The sequence below is a fragment of the Periplaneta americana genome, chromosome 2 (genome assembly GCF_040183065.1).
Source record: "Periplaneta americana isolate PAMFEO1 chromosome 2, P.americana_PAMFEO1_priV1, whole genome shotgun sequence".
NCBI lineage: Eukaryota > Metazoa > Arthropoda > Insecta > Blattodea > Blattidae > Periplaneta > Periplaneta americana.
The window spans coordinates 31,823,494-31,842,207 of NC_091118.1; the positions used below are offsets into that span (position 1 = coordinate 31,823,494).

Below are 18,714 nucleotides of genomic sequence, written 5' to 3' on the forward strand. Positions count from 1 at the left end.
TATTATTATTATTACTATTATTATTACCATTATTATTATTATCATTATTATTATAACTATTTCTTAACAGTGTTTATTATTGTCACACTAACATTAGTTATCCAATTTTCATTATTTACTTTCATGTTGTTTTATGATCTAGATATTAATGTAATAACTATGTAACCAAATGTATTTAATTAGAATTAGAGTCTGGCTGGGCGGAAGAGAAGGCCTACTAGAGTCTGGCTGGGCGGAAGAGAAGGCCTACTGGCCTTAGCTCTGCCAGATTAAATAAATAAATTATTATTATTATTATTATTATTATTATTATTATTATTATTATTATTATTATTATTATTATTCATACATACATACACATACATACATACATACATACATACATGCATACATAAACAAGAAGATATTTTCCACAAGTCTCGCAGAGACTAGCACTGCACATACCTGTTTCAGCTGGACTGATAACCATGCTAACTGTTCATGGAAGAATCAACGCATACTACCACAGATTCCGCATCATACAAGACCCAACATGTAGCTGCAATAACGGTGAAGAAACAGTTGATCACATTTTACTTGAGTGCACGAAATACAACAAGGCCCGAAACAAACTGAAAATGATCATAAATTTCAAAGGAGGACCGATCTCATGGTCAAATACCTGAAGGAATATTGCAGATTCATAAGAGAAGTAGATTTAGAAAGTAGAGGAAACGTATAGCATTAAGATAAAGAAATGTTAAACAGGTTAAGGTAATAAAACTATAAAATTGGAATTTAAACTTATGCAGAAAAAGAGTACACAAAATAGATTAAGAATAAGTAATAAAAAGCAATAACACATTAGTTGAGGGGTTATATTCAAACATACTAAATGTGTCAAAACAGAGTAAAATAAAATATGATTGTATTAAGTTAATATAAATAATAATGTAGGATACAAATCTCAAATACAATAGCAGAATACTTAATAATAATGAAACATATACTGTAAATATACACTATTCAAAATTATTTCTACGTTTATAATATGATATATTCATTCTAGTCACAATAGCATAAATTACATTACCCTGTAAGTAACAAATTCTGTCGCATATATAATTGTAAGAACATTGTAATCTTGCAAGCATAAACCAGACAGGTAGTATTGCTTATGTAATGGAGCATGTTGTCCAAATAAAGAAAAAAATACATACATACATACATACATACATACATACATACATACATACATACATACATACATACATACATACATACATACATAGATACAGGTGTGAAAATTATTAGAATAATCTTAATTTTAAAGGTTTTTTAATAGTTCCTTCACAAATATTAATTGAATTGATGAATATTGGTATACATTACTATACTGATGTAGGATATATTTACTACTAACAATGCCGGAAAGCATTGTTGTACATTGGTATTTTTCTTATTTTACAATTGTTATGGGAATTCAGAAATTATTATTATGTTGGCGGAATTGGAAACATAATGTATACGATATGTATACGTTCATTTGAACCTTCACAACAATGTAAACGCAAACAACAATTTGTTTAAAGCATTTCTTAATTAATTTTTGATGTTTACAATTCCTCCAACATAATATAATAATTTCTGAATTCCCATAAAAATTGTAAAATAAGAAAAATACCAATGTACAACAATGCTTTCCGGCATTGTTAGTACTAAATATATCCTACATCAGTATAGTAATATTATATACCAATATTCATCAATTCAATGAATATTTGTGAAGGAACTATTAAAAAACCTTTAAAATTAAGATTATTCTAATTATTTTCACACCTCTGTACATACATGCATACATACATACATACATACATACATACATACATACATACATACATACATACATACATACATACATACATACATACATACATACATACATACATACAACATACCTCTTCTACCTAGCTTTGTTCTAAATTATATTTCAAACATCACATTAGTTAAAAATCGCTAAGTCCAGCATTACAGACTGTGACACTAACTTGCTACCTGTGAACTGCATTCAATCAGCTGTTCTTTATCTACAGGACTTGCAGACGTATCTCGATGAAGCCAAAGAGGGAGTCGTTTACTTTTCTATGGGCTCAATTATTCGTAGTGAGACCTTCACAGAAACCAAGCTGAGGGCATTCATCGACGCTTTCTCACAGTTACCACAGCGTGTTCTGTGGAAGAGTGGGAACATTTCCGGGCTTCCCACAAATGTCAAGACTGCAGCCTGGCTACCACAGCTTGAGATACTCAGTAAGTATCGTATCAGGATTCCTATGCAAATGCGTAATTTACTGGCGAGTTGAAAGCCAAGCAAAAACATTTCTGTACATATTTTTAAGGTCTGTGATAACGAATATGCAAAGTTAATTATACATATATGTGCATATGTCAGGCGTTCGTGCATAATAATAAATCATTGTACATGGTATCTCGTGAAACCAAATGAACCGTATATGTGCGACGTAGCTCACAGTGTGTGGGTTGGAATGGAATGGAATTTACAGAAAGGGGCGTTATGGCCCAGCACTGCTACCTGTTACGATTTATTGCGCTAACCTTCAAGCTAGGCGCACACCCACATCGGTTGACTACTCTAAAGGCGCGTCTCCACTATTAAACATTTAACAACAACATGTTAAATGTTAAGTTGTATACCGTTAACATCCCAACATGTTGATTGAACATGTTAATGCTAATTTCATTTAACACTTTGTCCACACTGCTAAACATGTTAAACTTTACTTTCTTTGCGTAGTCCATCATAAATAGTCTATGAGATTTTAATATAGATAGTGTTTTATTTTCAAACCTTGGAGAATGGACTCAGATGAAGATCTGACTTTTGTAATTGCCTCTATTGCTTGCAGCGAATAGGGATTAAAAAGAATGGACACTGAGCGAATTTTCCTGTGTTTTGTTTCTCTGTGCGCCAGCGGTTAGTTCCACTTTCAAGCGCTAGAGGTAGTGTAATCGAGCATACGCTAAGATAATAATTGAGAATAGAGTTGAGGCACAGGATCCAAACATCGCCTACCTTATTGCATAATCCAGTAACGCTTTGCTTCAAATAAATTCAAGTTAACAGCTTTTCCTTATTTCTAAGTGACAAACAATTTGTAATAATAATATTTTATATTTCAGATATAATACATTATATTATAAAATAACATAATACATTATAAAATTAAGTATCGAATTCTTTTAATATTTGTATAATAATATAATATAGGTATATGGTTTTACTTCTCGTAAGAGTTTTGTTTTTCCATTTTCAGCGCTATCAAATCATTACATATTTTAATTGTTGTTGGGGTCAACGTCTCAACTCTCATTATAAAGGAACTCTAGAGTCTAGACATTGCAGTTAATGAAGGATTTATTATTTTATGGATCAAATTTATTTTATTTGAGTACATAATGTACCTAGATGTATTAATTGTATGTGTTATATTTCCGCTGTGTCGACTGCTAGCTGGTGTGATGTCAGCGCCAACTCTAGGGAAAAAGCAGAATCTCACGCTCTAGCTGGCTTGAAGTTCATTGAAATCAGTCCGGCTACATCAAAGGTACCGACGCGAAGTGTCCATTCTTTATAATCCCTATTCGCTGTTGCTTGCTTGTTACAAGGCTTTGAGTCCACACCTGTGGAGTAACGGTCAGCGCGTCTGGCTGCGAAACCAGGTGGCCCGGATTCGAATCCCGGTTGGGGCAAGTTACCTGGTTGAGGTTTTTTCCGGGGTTTTCCCTCAATCCAATATGAGCAAATGCTGGGTAACTTTCGGTGCTGGACCCCGGACTCATTTCGCCGGCATTATCACCTTCATATCATTCAGACGCTAAATAACCTAAGATGTTGATACAGCGTCGTAAAATTACCCAATAAAATAAATACAAGGCTTTGAAAAGGAAGAAAATGAGAATGTGGATGCGGCAATATCTTAGTAAAAGACACTGTGCAGGATACATTCTAAATGAGCTAAAAGTTGAATACAGTATCGATTTGGATTCAAAAACTTGCTGAGAATGTCAGAACACGATTTTAATATAGTGCTGCAAAAATACTTTCTCTTACATCAAAGAAAGACAATTTAAGAGAAGCCATTTCATCTCAAAAAAAAAAATTACAGCGCGATTGATTGACTATTATAGGACCTACGACATGATATATGTTAAAGGAGTGGGTAATATCGTATAATTATTCTTTCCGAAGTTTTACGAACGTTAACATATATCACCAAATACGACCATTACTGATGTCAACATAGCATTAACGTTTAGCGAGTGCGAAAACTGTCTATTGTATTCTCGAGAACAATTAAATAATAATTCCAGTTCTCTAAAACAGTCGGCCTTCTTAATTTTGCTCGTGTATTCTTTTGCAGACACATCCCACAAACAAGGCCTTTCCATCAGTGCATTAATTTTATTCTAATGTATTTTATTTCGTTCACTCCATTACTTCGAACAACTTACCAAGGACCAATGATAGTATAAAAATGATCAAGATACGCGCCACAAAATCGGAACTTATAGTTGTTGCTATGGAAACTGTACGAACTTTGCGCATAATAGTAATAATACATATTGGCTATTTCATAATAGCCGTGTAGTATTCAATGAGGTGGGCGAGACCTCATACAAAATGAATATGTGATGTAGCCTATACTGTAGCAGTTGTCACGAACTGATGTTGAATATGGCCACAAAGTCATTTAAATATGCGCTCCTGCAAATGACTTGTATCGTCTCAAATGCAGGTAGTAAGGCCGTAAAAGCATTACGAGAGGGGTTCGGCCGGCGTGGATCGTGTCCCGGCATAGCTCAGTTGGAAAGAGCGCTCAGCGCGCAGAGTTGAGAGGTCCTGGGTTCAATTCCCGGTGCCGGTACGAATTTTTCTCGTATTAAATAGTAATTTACAATGACAGTTTACTAAATACAGTAACTTAATTCAAACCAATAAATAACACACAATAGCAAAAAAAAAAAAGTAGAAAGAGAAAAAGAGAGAAAAAACACATTTTAATATAAATTGACAATCAGACAGAAGCCAGTGATATTCAATAAAAACATGAATATAGTCGACAGAAGTAAAAGGTAAAAAATACACACCTTTGTTAATATTATATATATGATACCAAGTTAAAATAGGCCTAAATTTATCACTTACAAAATCAACGCCCTGCTTTCAAAATGTGGCAACACAACTCTACGCTTTCTTCCTTACCATATGGATCTAAATCCTATATAATTATTCATTTGGACCAAGGTAAGAAATAATGTCGCTATTCATAATGTAACGTTTTGTCTATATGACAAAATAAAATTAGTATATGACCAGTTCGAAGAAATTGAAAAATCTGGAGACTGAGTTTCTCGATGCAGACACATGAGAGAAAATGAAATGCAGTCCCTTGGTATGGAAAGAACAATGTACAAGATCGCTGAGGAAATTATAAGTGAATATCTGTATGACAATCCTAATTAATAGGTATGTCTATCTGTTGTTATACTGCCTAATATCTTATTCTTATTGGGTGGGTACCGACTGCGCACAAAAGGATCAATTTTGTCCAACTGCGTGCGAGTGACTGAATTGTAAACAGGCCAACTGCGCGCGAGCTACTGAAGTGTAAACAGGTCAACTGCGCGCGAGCTACTGAATTGTAAACAGGCCAACTGCGCGCGAGCTACTGAATTGTAAACAGGTCAACTGCGCGCGAGCTACTGAATTGTAAACAGGCCAACTGCGCGCGAGCTACTGAAGTGTAAACAGGTCAACTGCGCGCGAGCTACTGAATTGTAAACAGGTCAACTGCGCGCGAGCTACTGAATTGTAAACAGGCCAACTGCGCGCGAGCTACTGAAGCGTAAACAGGCCAACTGCGCGCGAGCTACTGAATTGTAAACAGGTCAACTGCGCGCGAGCTACTGAATTGTAAACAGGCCAACTGCGCGCGAGCTACTGAAGTGTAAACAGGCCAACTGCGCGCGAGCTACTGAATTGTAAACAGGTCAACTGCGCGCGAGCTACTGAATTGTAAACAGGCCAACTGCGCGCGAGCTACTGAATTGTAAACAGGTCAACTGCGCGCGAGCTACTGAATTGTAAACAGGCCAACTGCGCGCGAGCTACTGAATTGTAAACAGGTCAACTGCGCGCGAGCTACTGAATTGTAAACAGGCCAACTGCGCGCGAGCTACTGAAGTGTAAACAGGTCAACTGCGCGCGAGCTACTGAAGTGTAAACAGGCCAACTGCTCCCGAGCGGATGTACCATAAATACATCAATGCTAGCGAGTCTTCCTCATATAAGTAACAGAAGTTTGGCAGCAGTAGTAGTTAATAATGTTCGTCATTTGTTTGCTTTCTCCCGAGGAAGTAAGAGACGACTTTGTAGGAGATAAAATATGCATAAAACCCAACAATCCGAATGTTACAACTTTTACAGATTATTTAATAACATTCATAAATTCTTATTCTGTGTTTACTCCAGAAATTTGGGCTTCTGACATCATCACATCAAAAGAACAACCAATGCTTGTGATGCATTCTACAGGGGTTTCGGACTTAACTTTACCAGTGCACGTGTACAGATATACAACTTTCTTGACGCTATCATTCAAACGCAGACAAGCACTTACCTCAAAATGAATTATACTTACAAATCTAAATCTGCCTACGAAAATCGTAGGTAGTACATAGAGGAATTAATTTTAAAATACAGGCATGGAATTATCTCACGATTGCATTTCCTAAAGAATGTTTGTTATTATTACAAGAAAGTCACATAATTTAAGTGCATATTTTAACTTCTTGTCAAATGCCCTTTACTAATTTCGGCATGCATATTACACTACATTTTGACCATAGCTATGAATGGCAAATAGGCTACCATTCATAGAGAGTTCTAAGTCTGAAAAAATTGACAGCCGCGCGCAGTCGAGCGCTTTAAGACAGGTATAAATTTATCTTGCACGCAGTCCGTATCCTCCGTTTTTATTAACTATAAATTAATTTTAAATTTATTTGGAGAGTTGTGACGTTAAAATTAAAGTACGGAATTAAACTACGAATAATTACAATTTTTCTACATAAGTATAATAAGGTAGGTGTCCCTGATATGGCTATGCTAAGGTTTGAGAATTTTTCTAGCCGCCATTTAAAAAAAAATGTAAACCACTTTTTGTTTACTTGTTTTCAGTCTAATGGACTTTCATAAAACAATTTCCTTTCCCCATAAAAATAGCTTTAATTGTCCAAAAAGTCCCAAATTCCAAAAGTCTACCTAGTGGCCATGTCAGGAACATGTGCACATGATATGGCCTCCTTGTTCCACGTTCTACAAATCGTGATTGTTTTCAGTTTGATAGCGCAGTTGTGCTAAAATTAAATAATTTTGGTGTAAAATGAATAAAAATGACACAATCTTTTTTTATAATTCAAAAGTGTAGTCAAAACAGGTTTTTCCATTAAAAAAATTAAGTTGTTTTTCTTAAAATACAAAATTTTTTGCGTAATCCCAGCTATAAGGCATGTAAATTTGTCAGGTGAAAAAATAAAAGTGAAATGAAATTGATATGGCCATTGTGCATTTGATATGGCCATGGTGCATTTGATATGGCCATATCAGGAGCAGGTAAGCTTTCACGAAAATCGTTTGATTATGAACAACTCGTAAAAGATATGCCATCAACTACAACACCAATCAACAGAACATTAAAAACTGAATGGTGTACGTTGGTTTTCATGAAACAAGTCTTTGAAAAACATGCATAAAACAAAGGAGACTTACCAGAGAAAAATAAGAAGAGATCACATGAAAACCGCAAAACAGGCAACTGACGCCATATTGCTCAACCTGACTGGATGGAAAACGATCAAGTGACATACCAGGATGCCCTTTCACTGGATGCTGCTGCAATTTAGCGGATTTTTTTGTTAACTAACTCACAATAGGGGCGTGGCCATATCAGGAACATGGCCATAACAGGAGCACCCACCTTATTTCAGATACTAGAACTTACAAGCAAACATTCTTATGGAGGCAGATAAAAAAGTTTTTTTTCTTCCACTATGTTCATAATGTCAAAACAAGTGTTCATACTCTCATTAAGTTCCTTATGTCTGAACGAATTTAAACATTTGATTTTGCTATGCATCAACAGATTGTTCTTCGCTTTCAGAGCATCCCAACGTCAGAGTCTTCATAACTCATGGCGGGAATCTAGGAATTCAAGAAGCGATTTATGCCGGCGTACCCATGGTAGGCATACCCATCATGGCTGATCAGCCATTCAACGTCAAGAACTGCGTGTCCAAAGGAGTGGCTGTTCAGCTGGATTACGACTCCATCACAACAGAAAACGTCCTCAAGGCTCTGAACAATGTGCTGCATGATCCCAGGTGAGTTGGTCATCCACAAAAAAATATGTAATGAATTATGTGGACTGTTCGGGACACAACTTTGCAACCCTTCAAGCTGGGGAGCGTAGAGATAGGAAACAAGTAGAGGTGAGGCGTTGGGCAAAGATTTCAACTGTACGCTTTGTATGTATGTATGTATTTATTTACACTGCAAGTGGGCAAGCACCCGGTGATAGTGGTATACACAATATAAACAATACACAAAAAAATGATAAGCAATACACAATAAATTTACAATACACAATACAATTTTATACACAATACAATAAGAATACACAATATAATTTAACACAATAATAATAAAACATAAATAAAATACCTAATTTTACATTACAACCTACATAATTATGTATAGGCCCTACATAAGTTTCAATGGTCTTTCACTTTATTCTCATCTCACTCACTGTAGTGGCACTATAACACATTTCACTGACACTACAGAACACATTTCATTGACGCTATAAATTATCACTGATCGGAACTATTCACTGCACTGTAAAACCGTAACTCCACTGACTGACCTCGCTTCACTGATACAACAGTTCAAATAAGTCAAATAATTACACCCTTATGCATACTGTACTTATAAACAGAACTACATTTAAACTAAACATTTCTAGTCTAAGGCCCTCTTACACGCTATTTTTAAATAATTTACAATTCAAACCAAGGAAGTAACTCGTCAGGCTAAATAAATACATGTCGCCTTAAAAAAATTAAATGTTAAATGTCACCTTAATTTTAATTTGCACTTGATACACAACTTTTTAAATTATTCTTGAAACTCCTTAAGGAAGGATAGCCCTCAAAGACCGCTGCAGGTAGGTCATTCCAATCATTTATAGTTATATTTAAAAATGAGAATTTACCTATATCCGTTTTCTGTTTCCTACATTTGATTTTAAAATCATGAACGTTCCTACCATAGTACGTTGGCTTTTCTAACCGAGCCGTTATGTCTACCCATGCTTTCTGACCTAGATGTGCTCTATACAATGATGTTATTCTAGTTTTCCTTCGTCTGTTTTTCAAAGTTTCACATTTAAGTTCTTTTATCGTATCGTTTCCATCTTCTCTTTTACCTTTAACAAATTTAGCTGCCCTATACTGGATTCTTTCTAAGGAATTTATCTGATATATTCTACAGGGATCCCAACATGTAGTTCCGTATTCCATTAATGGTCGCACTAACGTTAGATATGCTATTTCCCTCGATTTGGGGCTAGCCTTTCTCCAGATTCTCATAATAAAGTGAAGTGCCCTCCATGCTTTACCCGTGAACAAATTGATTATACAGAATATCATGTCTTACAAGAAAACCATGTTCTTTGATTTTGTAGTAGAGTACTTTCAGCCTGGCAGATAAGCCTGTGTGATGAATCTTGTCTCACTGTGAAAAGAGAGAGAAAGGAGATATGTCTTACCTCGTCTGTGTTGTTATTGCGATGAGGGGGAGTGAAGCGATGCCAGTGGTGGAAGGGACTAGTTGATACATTCTGTAGCGCAAAATAAAGTAACAAAATATCTCTCTTCGTACTGTATAGTTTCGTCACTGAGCTTGTCTTTCAAGAAACTGAGTTCCGGTAGCCTGTACAATAACAATAACAATGTTTTGAAAGGAATCCTGAAAATATACAACCTTCCAATAATCTCCACCCTCATTTGAAGGGACTTGGTTTTATTGCTACTGAGACAAGATAAACCTTACCAGGTAAATTTTTAGCATAAAATTTAATGTTTTTAATTTCGTAGACTAAGGCCCGATTGTATAAACCATTTAATCTTAGATCAGAGGTTAAATTGATCCTTGTTTCAGCTGAACTTGGAATTTTGTGTTGTATAAAGTCTAATCTGAGATTAATTTGTCTCAAACTAAAGTCAACTTTCTCCGATTAAGTTAGATGATCCAAGTTCAGTTATTTCTTTTCTATTTGAAATATACGAGTGACAGATTGTGCAAATAAAATATCCATTATTATTAATATTAATAGATATGTCAGGTACATTTTTATATATTTCTTTCAATTTCTTGCCTTAATACACAAACATTCTTATATTTTATAAGGCTCTATCGTGTTCAGCAGTATCAAATAACATAACCTATAATTATATTATGTTTATAACAACCATTAATTATTAATGGATATGATAGGTACATCCATAAATGTTCAATTAACTGTATTACTAAACGAAAATTGTCGTTTTATAAAGCTTTATTATGTTTAGCAGTATCAAACACCATAACATGACAACAACTTGGATAATAGTCAGCCTTCTTCTTATTGTCCGCCATTATTTACATTGCACAAAAAAAAAACCAGTGTCTCCAACAGAGTGTACGGAAAGTCGCCAAAAAGTAGTTGTAAAGTCGCTAGATTTCTCATTATCAACAAAGAAAGCTTACATTTTGTCACTATGGGGTGCTAAAAAGGTCACTAAATCCCTATTTAAGCAATATAAAAGTTAAAAGAAATTATTGTTGAAAAAGAGTTAAAGTCGCTAGATTGGCAACACTGAACAAACCTGTATAACATGGTCCGCGCATCACGTATTTCACCTGTTTATGCGATGTTGCCAAATCCTTTTCACGTGAACTTAGATTGCATTTGAACCAAGGTAATTTCATCGCAGAAAAGTTTTATACAATAGAAGATGTGTCTGTACTCGGTTCACTTTTCGATCTTCGATCAAAGTTGATCTTTAGTCAGGGAGTTTTATACAATTGGGCCTAACAGTTCATTTCCAGAATGAATATTTAATTATCGCGATGAAGTAAAATATGGGCTGTCTCTTTTTAGAATTTCCAGCTGCTTACGTCGAAAACAACTAGTTTGCAAAAGAACAGTTTAGAATACACGTTTCGTTTCAGGTCGAAAAACAACAGAATTAATAACTACAGTGCGCCAGGGAAGTCTCTCCGCACTGGAGACAGCGGAGTGTATGCGCTAGCAAGTGCAGTTATGTTGGCAGTAGCTGGAACTAACGCTAAGAACAAAACGTAAACTGTGTACTCCCCACAATCATAACAGGTGCTGGAAGTGATTTCCTCGCTCTTGAAGGCACAGTTCGACTCTTTTACACTTATTTGCAATCACTTTTATTAATATTTCTTTCTTAATAGACTGCACATAATTAATTATATTCATCTTAAGTTCAACGTTGTCTCTATTAAGGCTGGTTCACAATAAACCGGAAACGAGAATCGGAACGAAAACGAAAACGGTAAAATTGTTAAAATGTGTACATTTAAATGTGAGCATTCACAATTAACGAAAAGCTTGCCGGAGCTCAGGATCGGGAACGGAGAGTTGGCCAAGTTTCAACTTTGGCGTTCACGTTTCCGATCACAGCCCACTAGATTCATTCTATTGCCATCTAAAGGCTATTTTGTCGTCATATAGTTTGTAGCAAGAAGACTGTGACATAACCTATGCATTATTTTATTCTGTGCTGTGCATCATGGAGCAAGTTTTATTTGATGAGATTCTAATATTGAGCGTTGAGGAAAAACCTCACGTTTACGATAAGCTTTCAATAGCTGCAGCTTTGAACACCAATCGTTAGTGAATCATATTTTATTACTGTATTGGTTGTATTACACATTACATATTCATGCTTCAATTCAATAACTACTGTTGTGTTCATTTTTGTTCTATTACAAATGTTTCTTCTCTAATTATTTTACGTTATGATACACTTAAAATAGGTTGTGTTGTGATAATAAAGATGCATGGGCATATTTATAGTACCGTACCTAATGAAATGTTTCAGTTGAAATTTTGGAAGTTGGTTAACCTTTGTTTATGTTGGCTGCCTTGTACTCATGAGAGAACGCCATTGGTCAATTATACACAAATAACATCAGAATGCGTAATATCGACTTTACACATCGTTATTGACCTGCATGTCGATATGCATAGTCGTCTACGCTCTCGATTTATTGTGAATCAAAATTTTTCATATTCACGTCCTCTGCTTCTCGTTTTCATTCTGGTTCTCGTTCCCGGTTTATTGTGAACCAGCCTTTACTGCCTAGGGATTTTAGACCAAACCCGTGAATTTTGAGCATTTACAATGCCGGATAACTTAAACCATGCTTCGTCCATAAAGAAAGTTTCATTTAAAACGTCAAGTTCATGCCGATTTATAAATCTCTGGAACCATTCACAATACCTTTTCGTAATCACTTTCTTTTAATTCATGAACCACTGTAATTTTATAGGGGTACAATCGAAGTTCACTTCTTACAGTCTTATGTGCTGTCCACTTAGAGATTTCGGCCTTTTGTGCTAATTTACGCGTTAATTTTGTGGGACTTCGCAACATTATATCCGAGATTTCATCAAGTTTTTCTGTCGTTAAAATTGTAGGCCTGCCACTCCTTGGTGCATCGAGAACTGACCCGGTTCCCGGAATTCAAATCACGTACAGTATCGCGATTTGGACACCTGGAATTAGGAAAATGCATACGGAATTTCTGTTTCACATTTTCCGTAAACATATCACCTTCGCGAAAAACGTATTCCACCAAAAACGCTTTTTCTTCAGTAGAAAGCATTGTCACCAGTAGTCTTTAGCCACCACTCACTCATAATTAGATTGCAATACACCCCGTCTGCCCTCAACTGGTACCGTTAGCTAAACAACACCCACTCAAGAATGTGACAATGACCCGGCCCGGCTGATGCTGCCAACATGACTGCAGTTACTAGCGCATACACTCCGCTGTCTCCAGTGCGGAGAGACTTTCCTGGCGCACTGTATTTTATGAAGATTATCAAAGCCATTTTACGATTATCTTTCTTTTTAAAGCGAAGCAACGTTTTTCATCAATTCTGAATTGACGTATGATATCAAACAAATTTTTTAGTCTAAAAAAGCTTTTTTCATCATAGCCTTACTTTTATAAAATAATTTAAAAAACTGAAAAATCTGGTAACGGTAATACCCAGAAAGAATGTATTAGTAATTTGATATATGAGTGCAGTTTTCTGAGGGCGTCAGAAGTGTGTTTGTTTGCTGTCATGCACGACGTTCAAGTCCAGTTAGTTCCAGAAACTTCCATCGGCACATATGAGGGGCTCACAACCAGAGTGGACCAAGTCCACCAGTGATCAGTTTGTGGATTAATACAATCTGGGATGAAGAAAACTTAGATTTATTCATTGTCATAACAAACAAATTCCATAACTCATTTGTTACTCCGCAGAGGACAGCATTTCCTATGGAAGGTGAAGGTTGCTAAGCGTGAGCCAGGAACTTTACGACTCTATATCTCAGAACTATTCCAAATGGACTTGGTCCACTCTGGTTGTGAACCCTTCACATATCCTATAGCAGCAGCAGCTGTAGTAGTAGTAGTAGTAGTAGTAGTAGTAGTAGTAGTAGTAGTAGTAGTAGTTACTTACTTACTGGCTTTTAAGGAACCCGGAGATTCATTGCCGTCCTCACATAAGCCCGCCATTGGTCCCTATCCTGAGCAAGACTAATCCAGTCTCTACCATCATATCTCACCTCCCTCAAATTAATTTTAATATTATCTTCCCATCTACGTCTCGGCCTCCCCAAAGGTATTTTTCCCTCCGGTCTCCCAACTAACACCCTAGTGGTATTAGTGGTAGGTTGTAGTAGTAGTAGTAGTAGTAGTAGTAGTAGTAGTAGTAGTAGTAGTAGTAGTAGTAGTAGTAGTAGTAGTAATGTTTTCTTTTAACTGCAGAGTTAAGGCCATTTTTGCTTTCTTTGAATTCTTTCTTTATATCTAACATAGTGTAAACCCAGAAGTCAAATTATTTTGTTTATTTTAACATTAACATACTGTACTGCAAACATTAACACAGAACTCAGAATCATTTTGTTTACCTTTCACATAAACATTTGAGTTTACCATTCATAATTCCACCGTCGTTGTACAAGTACTGTAAGCTAAAAGCACAGTCTAATACTTACAGTCACGCAACTCATACGTATAAAATATGCCAACATTTGACAGCTGGCGCGACAGTAGCCCTCTAGCGGCAGGCAAGTTAAAAGTGTGCACACGACATATGATAACACATCAGAAAACGGGTTTTGCGTAATTTGTTTTATATTTTTATGCTATACAGTAAGTGTATATGATTCTTATTAATTTTACTTTAGAATCCTAGAAGAATTTCACACGCTGTTAATCTACAAGTTTCAGAAGCTGAGAATAAACGTAATTCTTTCTGCTCCTTACAACTGAATCATGGAACAGTTCACGTATCATGGTTTGAAATAATGTAATTGTTCGTACGTGGATGGTTAATTAAATTCATTCCTCAATATATTTATGAATCATTAGAACTCTATATTTCCTGTGAGAAGAGTCAAAATTAGTAGCTTCAAAATTGTAGGGTACATTGCGTGGTGAACTCCTCTCCCTATTTCCTGAGAAATTAACTATTTTCCATATCGCAAATTGGGGTAAACTCGGCCGCTGAGATAAACTTGAAAATAAAAAAGGGGAAGATTTAAACCTTAATATGACAAACATTCATTTATGAAGTTCATTATTTTTCATTTCTTAAGAACCGGTATTTCCTTTATTATTTTGAGTGACAAATAGTGCTGATATTATGGTTTAAATGTTTATGGCAAGTTCACCGCATTTTACATTACATTTCCAGTTTTCACACATAAGCTTAATTTTAACTTATCCTACCTATATAATACGTAATTTACATGCCCTTACTGTTAATATGACGTAGGTGAGAACAAATAAATGAACACACAATTTTGTTGAAAAAATTGTGACTTCAATTAACTCAGAAAATGTAGGCCTAATTTTATTTTCAGAGCAGAAGTGGTGTAAGTCAAAATGGGTAATGAGGGTTAAAGTAAACATTCTTTAAAATACAGCGCAAAGTAGCAGTTAATATTGAATTTATTTAAACTATTAATAGTCAGTGAATAGCACGAAGGATATATTAATTGCTACTTTGCGCTGTATTTTACAGAATATTTACTTTAAATCTCATTACCTAATTTTGACTTACACCACTTCTGCTCTGAACGGCTCAAATAATCACTTGGAATGTAAAATCAACACCAATAACAGTCAGGCAAATTATTACTGAAAAGATTGCTTTTTATATTAAATTTAAAAAGGCTCTTGAGAACTTAATACGTCTGCCACATGAATCTACACCAACACATCAGAAATCTATCGACACAGTCTGGATTTATTCAAGAAGTGAATATTTTGAAAGGATTACAATACTCCATGAATTCTTGAAAAATTAATACCATGATCCCTACTTGAATGCAATACAACGTTCAACTTTTGAAAAATATATAGAAAAAAAACACGAATACAAAAAGTATGGAATTACTTGCATTAAAAACTGTTGATACATTGTCCAAAATCGGAATGGTTACACATTTATACATATGATTTCTGGAAAAAAAATATATATACTACTGTAACAGGTATTTACTTTGTTTTTATTTAAACTCTCCTTCCTGACATACAAATAGGTAACTGATAACTAATAAATGTTTTGTAGAACACAATACGTAGGCTACCTACAACGTGGATTATTGGTTATTCCTAAGTTATGATTTTCTCTTGGTCTTTAGGGAATCTGAAGAACGACAAATTCGGAGATTTAAACTTGTTACTGCAATTTTCGTCATTGCACACATTGCCTTCATTCCGATGCATGATTAAAACGTTATTATAACATCTCTCATCCCTTTAAAGCACGTGCTGGCTGAACGAGACTATGACCAGTGCCTTGCCTGCCGCTTGGGCGCTAGTGTCGCGAATGTTGGCAGAGAAAGTGTTGAAGTTTCGTGACTGTATGTCTTAGACTGTGCTAAAAGTCATAACTTATTGCAATAAAATACACGCATATATAGGCCTATGTACAAGATTACTCACTTTGTTACAATGAGTGAACAGGCAAAACGTTTACTATTTACATATCCTGCTATAGCCATTACGTTTAATTAAAACTCAACGTACAATGTTCTCCAAATAACAAGGAATGAGCTATTAACCTCTTCTTTCAGTTACCATACAAACGCCAAGCGTCTGTCACAGCTGTTCAGAGATCGTCCGCAATCGGCGCTGGACACTGCCATCTACTGGACAGAGTACGTCATCAGACATCGTGGAGCGCCACATCTGCGATCTGCAGCACTAGATCTGACTTGGTACCAATATCTGCTACTGGATGTCATACTTGTGATTATCGCCCTTATAATTGCCTTGGGATTTCTTGTATTTTACAGTTTTAAGGTAATGCTCAAACTGGTGACCGGTAATGTGTCACATGCTGCAGTCAAGAAGAATTCGTAAACGAATTAGACATCCTTCATTTAAAATTGCCAATAATGCTCTAATTGATTTACCAACACCATCTAATATCAGAACATGATGAAATTTTGGTTCGCTATTAGGGCTATGTTTAAACATGAATTACTATACCAGCACACATAAACAATAATGCTTTAAATATTACACGAGTTAACAAATGAAAAAAGGCCAGCTTTTACTTTTTTATTGTATATTATCTTTAGTTTTTTATTTAAGTCCAATTTTTGTTTTTGTAATCTACTACTATCGGCACGGCTTACATTCATCGAGCTGACGTAATATTATGCATATCTGCGCATATTTTCTTCACCAGCCAGAACTGTTTTCCTTTCAGTGAATTTCTACTTACTTCTTCAGGGACTTAGTGAATCCAGTAAGGCAATGAAAATATTATATTATTATATAATTTTAAGAACAGAACATTAATTTATATAAATTGGAATAACTTGCATTGAGTAAGGAACGAAATATATCTCTGAACTAGTGTCGTGCATTTCAAGTTCTATGTTCGGTTCAAGCTTGTCGAGCGTGACAAGAACCGAAGTCTGCTTTGAAGAAGCGGATCTATCCAGCTCGCTGAAATCTACCCCTTCAAGCTCGCTGGCCTCTCCTACCCTCCCATCCCATCCCATCCCATCCCATCATGGTTTTAGTTGCGAAAGCATTTTAGAACAAATCTTAGGAAGTTTTATTTAGATGTAAGGACAAGTAATTTTTATTACAAAATTATCATAAAATATGGACAGCAATATACGCACATATACATAAATCACATTTTTTTTAAATATATGACGATTTTTACTATACCAATTACCGACAGAAAGGAGCTATAATTACATTCTTCACATTATATTCAAATAAATTACAGTGTCTCGGAAACAATACTATACGGATGTTGAAAGTATTAAACATGGACACATAATATGAAATAAAATGTGTAACTCCATAAAAAATACATGATATCATTTTCATACTACACATAATTGTAACTTATAATATCTAACCTGTTAATAAATCAAATATATGATACCATTTTCATACTACACATCATTGTAACTTATAATATCCAACCTGTTAGTAAATCAAATATATGACACCATTTTCATAATTGTAACTTATAATATCCAACCTGTTAGTAAATCAAATATATGATACCATTTTCATACTACACATCATTGTAACTTATAATATCTAACCTGTTAGTAAATCAAATATATGACACCATTTTCATAATTGTAACTTATAATATCCAACCTGTTAGTAAATCAAATATGTGATACCATTTTCATACTACACATCATTGTAACTTATAATATCCAACCTGTTAGTAAATCAAATATATGATACCACTTTCATACTACACATAATTGTAACTTATAATATCCAACCTATTAGTAAATCAAATATATGATACCATTTTCATACTACACATCATTGTTACTTATAATATCCAACCTGTTAGTAAATCAAATATATGATACCATTCTCATACTACATATAATTGTAACTTATAATATCCAACCTGTTAGTAAATCAAATATATGATACCATTTTCATACCACACATAATTGTAACTTATAATATCCAACCTGTTAGTAAATCAAATATATGATACCATTTTCATACTACACATAATTGTAACTTATAATATCCAACCTGTTAGTAAATCAAATATATGATACCATTTTCATACTACACATAATTGTAACTTATAATATACAACCTGTTACTAAATCAAATATATTATACCATTTACATACTACACATAATTGTAACTTATAATATCCAACCTGTTAGTAAATCAAATATATGATATCTTTTTCATACTACACATAATTGTAACTTATAATATCCAACCTGTTAGTAAATCAAATATATGATACCGATACCATTTTCATACTGCACATAAT

General features: G+C 34.8%; 1 protein-coding gene across 1 annotated transcript in view; it reads left to right on the top strand.

Annotated features, from left to right (window-relative positions):
- LOC138691838 (UDP-glucosyltransferase 2-like) overlaps positions 1-17,883 on the top strand; it is a 41,153-nt gene extending 23,270 nt beyond the window's left edge. Inside the window, exons 3-5 of the mRNA XM_069814345.1 lie at positions 2,073-2,289; positions 8,223-8,442; positions 16,498-17,883. Coding sequence (XP_069670446.1) covers positions 2,073-2,289; positions 8,223-8,442; positions 16,498-16,786 — 726 coding nt within the window. The 3' untranslated portion in view covers positions 16,787-17,883. The remainder of the gene's footprint in view (positions 1-2,072; positions 2,290-8,222; positions 8,443-16,497) is intronic.
- The last annotated feature ends 831 nt before the right edge of the window (positions 17,884-18,714 follow it).